The 6,000-nt window shown below is 46.7% G+C and overlaps 1 protein-coding gene across 5 annotated transcripts in view; it reads left to right on the top strand.

Moving 5' to 3' along the window:
• The first annotated feature begins 342 nt into the window (after nt 1-342).
• Nucleotides 343-6,000, top strand: part of PWWP2A (PWWP domain containing 2A) — a 29,664-nt gene continuing 24,006 nt past the window's right edge. For 3 of the 5 annotated variants that reach the window (XM_059825420.1, XM_059825419.1, XM_059825417.1), the window contains exon 1: nt 343-1,028. In XM_059825420.1, the coding sequence (XP_059681403.1) occupies nt 343-1,028 (686 nt within the window). The remainder of the gene's footprint in view (nt 1,029-6,000) is intronic. The other 2 variants (XM_059825421.1, XM_059825418.1) reach the window with 1 other exon arrangement.

Below are 6,000 nucleotides of genomic sequence, written 5' to 3'. Positions count from 1 at the left end.
CAGCCTCCCCCGGGAGCGACTCCTCTTTCCACCAATGAGATGGCGGAACAGCCCTAGAAGCCCAACCCCTCTAATCTGTAACAGCCTGCAAAGCAGTAAGCTACACCCCTTCTTCCTCTTCCCGGCTCTTCATTGAATGAAGTGCCCGCTGGCCAACGAGAAGTTCCCGCTAGGCTTGACGGACTACTCCACGCTCCAGTAGAAGTAGAAAATTGCACCGCGTCCACCAATAGGCTGCTCGATGCGAGCCTAGGGGGCGGGCTCTCCCGCCCAGGCGGGCGGGGAAGGCCGTGGTTATCGATCCCGCTGCTGGAGGGAGGCGGCGGTGAAGCAGCAGAGAAAATGGCGGCTATGGCTGCGGAGGCGGCAGCGACTGCAGCGGTGCCGGGTGATGGTGGGGCTGGTGAAGCTGAGCCCGAGATGGAGCCTATACCGGGCAGCGAGGCCGGCGCGGACCCTCTCCCTGCCGTCACCGAGGCCGTGGAGTCGGTGGTGCCTGATGGGGAGGAGGCCGATGGGGGGAAGGTTGCTCCTGGCGAGGCCGAGGAGCCGCCGCCTGTGCAGCTCGCCCGGAGCCTGGCCGGGACTCGGGAGCCGGAAGCTGAGAGGACGGAGAAGCTGCCGCCCTCCACCCCAGAGGTGGACTCGCCCCAGGCCGAGCACCGGGGAGCGCCTAGCCCGGAGTCCGAGGAGGAGCCGCAGCCCTACCCGCCGCCTGCTGGGCACCCTGAACTTCCCGAGGAGCAGCCGCAGCCCTGCCCGCCGGCTACTGGGGGCTCCGCGGAGCCGGAGCCCGGGGAGGAGCCGTCCCGGCCGGAGGAGGAGGAGCCGGATGCTGCTGATGCCGCCGCTGTCGAACCCAAGTCCCCGGTGCCCGTGGCTCCGGCCGGAGGGGAGGCGGAGGCTCCGCTGCTGCCTGGCTCCGAGGTGCGGGTCACCCTGGATCACATCATCGAGGACGCCCTGGTGGTCTCCTTCCGGCTGGGAGAGAAGCTTTTTTCTGGGGTCCTCATGGACCTCTCTAAAAGGTGAGACCTCACGGGGGAGCCGTCCCGAGCCCCCACCCAGCGACGAGGGCACCGAGCTCGCCCAGAGCCGCCTGCCCGCGCCGCCCTGCGCCTCTCCTGCCCTCCGTGGGGGGGGGCGGGCCCCGCCGAGGCCCTCGTGTGCTCGCCCCGCGGCGGGGACCGGTCTGGGCAGGTGTCCGGGGGGGTGCGACGGCAGCAGCCTCCCCTCCCCTCCTTCGCGCTGGGAGGCCAGAGCCGTGGATCCGCCTGGGGGCAAGGGGCTCCTGTCCCCGCGTCCTCCCCGGGAAACGGAGCCAGCAGCTCCGGGGCATCCTCCTCGACCCTTCCAGCAGGGAGTGGAGGGAGCGCGGTGGGGCGGGCAGGGCCCCTCTCCCACCCGGGGTCGAGTTCCGCGCTCCCCGCCTGCCCCCGGCCTCAAGGCGCGGACGGGGGAGCGGGCCCATCCCGGGTTGCGGAGTGCGAGTGGTGGCCGGTGGCTGTGCGGCCGCCCGTTTTATAGTGCTGCCCTTAACAAAAGTAGTCCCGAGTAGGAATGAGAAAATGGGGGAGCCGGGAGAGGGGCGAGCACATGGGCACATCCTTCTGACTCGGTTGGGATTCACGTCGGGCTTCCAGCATCCCTGTCTGCCGGGGAAAAAGGACCTGAGCTACAGATGTTGGCATTTATTCCAGTCTTTGTACAAACGCACAGACCCAGAGATCTCTTTTTCCTGTTGGCTTGTGTCTTACATTGCCTAGGTAACCTTATTTTTCAGTACATACTATTTTTCAGAATAATGGTTTTCAAGCCAGGCTATTACAGTCCTGAAGTACAGTTATTAGTACTGATTGCTCTGTGTATGCAATGAATGGCGTGAAGTTTAATGGTTCTTAAATACCCTTTTTTGGGGGGGAACTGTTATGTATCACAAAATAACTTAAAGCCTTATCAGACTGTGAGATTTGGGGTTTGCTTTTTCATTGCCTTCGTATAATAAGGCGTCCTTGGGAGGCCAGAAGTCATCAGCAATACTGTATATCTTATAAACAATCTAACGACTATTTATGGGTGAAAATACCTCTTCGTCTTAGTGCTTGTTTTCTAGACATATAAGGACTACGCAAGTACATGAGAGAAAAGTGAAATTTGACCAGGGTTATTATTTAAAATAATTGGTATGCAAGAAATGCAGCACTTCTTCCCCCCAAATTTAAGCTGCATGTGTGGTAAAAGGGAGTGATAAAAGACACATGACATTACTAGTAGCTGTTTAATAATTTCCTGTAATATCAATACTGTCAATGCTTTCTAAAAGGAAAGGTATTTATCTGGGACCAGGACTTTTGAGCTGGGCCTAGCTTCTTGGTTGTTTTTTGAAACAGAAGGTTTTTCTGAAACCCAAGTTCTAGATAATGTCATGGAAGTACGTTTTTAATTTGTCAGTTGCTGTGGTTTGAAATGCTTAAGTTATCAATTTGTCTTTTGAAGCCAAGTACTAAAATGTGATCTGCAAACTGTACGCACTTCTAATGCAAAATACTAAATGTCTCAAAGCAGCCCAGAAGGCATTACAATTTAAGTTGTAATGGTAGTCACCATCGATTCTTTTGTAAGTCTGAAGTTGTACCAGCAAAATTATATTGTTGCCCTGGTTAGCAGGGCGACAAAGCATGTGCTTCTGTACTTACAGGAATCTATATGTGCGGAGAAGGAAAAAACCAGCTTCTCCCTTACTCCTGAAAGTGATCATATCTTACTAAACACACATTGACCACAAACATCCCCTCATTTGCCTGAGGTTTTCTTGTGCACTGAAGATCCTTCTCTCATGCAGCAGATCTACTGCAGCCCTTTGCAGTAAAGGTCATCTGTAGCAGGCAAACTGTCTGCTTCTTTTGCATTGTGGCTTCAGTGGAAGCATGCATCTCAATTTCCCCTGTCTTAGGCACAGGCCCTGGGGCAAGTCTTCACAGTAAGAACTGTGGAAAAGTGATATGTGAAGGCTCGTGCTATTACTCCCAGATTCTCTTATGCAGTGGAACCACTTATTCCTTTCTCTCCATTCATATGATCTTGGACTTCCTTCAGAGGTGCTTATTACATGGGAATCCAGAAGATGAAATTTAAATTCTGAAAGCCAAGCTCTTCGGAGTGCCTGGGTAAGAAGAAATGAGTTTCTAGGCATAAAGCCTATAATATTTGGTTGGTGACAAGTAAACATTTGTAGATGAATAGGAATCCCTGTTCAAATGTCTCAGAGCAGGAATTGCAGTGGTAAGCAAACTCTAGAAATAGTCCAAAAACTTGCTACCTGTAAGAAATTGAAGCATTATCAGAAAGCAGGTGTTACATGAATGCCCAAGCTTTAAATTTTATTCTAGACTTTGACTTTGGTGGTAAGTGGCCGAATGGTAGACTGTTTAGGTATCAGCTTTTCTTTATATCTGTTTATTTTTGTTTTGTGTAGCAACACGTGGACTTGTAGAATATTAACATTTTTCATGAACTTCCTTCTGTATCTGTGGTAGGCCCTGGAATTCTTATAACAAGTTTTTCCACTGGACAAAAAAAAAAAAGGGTAGGGGTTAAATCAAAACCATGTAAATTCCAGCATGCATTTACATGAAAACACTGGGATTTCTAGTATGAAAGATGGGTGGTTACTGAAAGCTGTGTCCACTATCTCATTCAAGCACATGGGAATAATCTTATAAACTTTCCTAATGCAAAGGGGATCAATATCTTAAGACTGCCAGTTCTTATTAAATTAAAGTGAAATTTTATATTAGAATTTACTCATTCAGTAGCTTCAAAAAGTGGCTGTTGTGTTCACTGCACGTGCTAATACTGTTTTCATCGTATACTTGGAAGAAAATAATTCCTAGTCCTTTTTGGATCTTAATCTCTGCTTTCCCCTCCAGGGCAATGAAGGTGCTACTTCTGTACAGTACTAAAAAGAGTAAGTTTTAATGATTTTTAAAAACCTGTCCACTGGACTCGTTTTAGCCTTCTCAAGTCATGTTGTTGAACTTCAAGGTGGAAGAAAAGCAAAAATGTCCCCATATATTTCTGGTTTTAAAGTTTTTTTTTTTTGGTTGGTTTTGTGGTTTTTTTTTTCTAATTATGTTTCCATTGTTGAAAGGATGCACTGACTTTGCATTTTATTCTTGTGGACTTTGATATGAAGTCAGTGGTGTTTGTATTTTAAAGGTCTGAGTTCCTCTTCCTCTCCTACCCCCTGTAAATAGGATGTCCATTTAGGAGTTTATAACACAAGAACATAAGCACCTCAGTGTTCAGTGGACTTTATTCCTACATTTATTTGGGTAAGGAAGTATTTTCTCTGCCTGTACTAATGGCAGTCTCATGTACCTGTTAGCAGCTACGCAGGAAGTTTTGGAAATCAGTGGAAAACAGGAACCCACATCTACTGAGTCCCAAATCAATTTCTTATGCAGTAAATCATCATTTAAAGAGGGACATATTCCTACTTTTGTTACTCGGAAGGCTTATTGCACAAATTAAAAATGTGATCCCACTGTAAAACTTTATTACTGCTGTTGCCATTACCTTTTAAGTGCCTTATTGCATGCTAGGATAAGGTTCTGATGTGAGTTCCTCAGTGTATACCTGATGGAGTCATGCTGATAGGAGAGACTTGGAAATGCAGTCACCCATCAGGCAGGCAGGAGAAGGCAAGGATGTCTTACTTTGTCAGAGTGGATGGTGGAATGCTTCATGCACAACTGTAGTTAATTTTCCATGCCGTTGTACAAATTGTCATTGAAAACTACTTGTTAGGTATGGGTCTTAAAGAGGGTTTGTCACAAATACTGTGTCCGGTATTTGACTACCACTGTGTTTGCTTAGGGTATATGAGATGTTAATGCCACCTGCTGGCTCAGAATTGGTGGAAATCTTGCTCTGCACCTGGAGGAAGTAGACAGTAAGGAAATACCTCATGAGCGTAGCATTTGTAAATCCTAAAATGTAGGATTAAGAAGTCCTGGTTTTAGTTTGCTCTTCTGGAGAGAGGATAATTATTTCTGCAATTTTTTTTCCCCTCCCAGAGATTAAGGGGAGGAGGGGGATTGAATTTATGTTCAGTTGTTTTGCCAACAGTCAGGACTTGAACTTTCTATTGCTTTATCATTTGACTAAAATTTTCCTTCTAATCCTACAGATGTGATGGACGCATGTTGTCTTCCTATTGTCTTTTTCTCTAAGCCATTTCCCTTCTGACTTGTGTGTGATCATAATAGTTCTTGAGGGGGAAAGGGAGAGCAAAATGTTGTTTTGTGGCCTAAAAGCCTTAGATATGTGATAGATGGCCAGTATATTGCTAGTAGACAGGTGTTTGAAATTATATCTTTATTGGCGTTTGGTTGTAGAAGATAAGAAAAGACTTCCTGCAGCAAGGTATGCATGAACTATGTGATGAAAATGACTTTTATAGACAGCTTCAAATTCTTAGAAACCTAGCAGCAGTTTTCAGTTACGGCATTCTTCTTTGGCAACTCTCGAATCCTACGCTTTTCCCAATTTATTCATTGAACTTACTACTGCGAAAGAATAAGGATAAATAATGAACTGTTGCATCCATCCCCTAGTTCGTGTTGTCTTAATCTACAGGACATCTGTTAGATTTTTAAATAATTTATATTTAGCACGTCTTGAAACTTGCAGTCTATGTATGCTCGCATTTTGTCTGTATAAACTCCACAGGGTAAATCTTGTGTGTTGTAACCATATATGCCAAGAAAGGTGGGAGGGGGAAAAAAGGTACTCCCAAGTTGAGAAACTCAAGATCTGCTGAAGGAAACAGCACAAGTTTTAATTGAAAAAATACGGCATGTTTCTTCCTGCTCTTAAGTTCTCTTTTACTAATAACTTCATCTAATAAATAAAGACAACATTTGGTCATCTTTGGGGAAGATTTAAGTTCTATAGAAGTACTGATGTTCTATGGTATATGTGCTCAACAGTAAAGAA

Source organism: Gavia stellata, chromosome 16 (assembly GCF_030936135.1).
Source record: "Gavia stellata isolate bGavSte3 chromosome 16, bGavSte3.hap2, whole genome shotgun sequence".
NCBI classification, from domain to species: Eukaryota; Metazoa; Chordata; class Aves; order Gaviiformes; family Gaviidae; genus Gavia; species Gavia stellata.
Note: the sequence above shows the minus strand (reverse complement) of the source record. Positions and strands in the feature narration are given on the sequence as shown.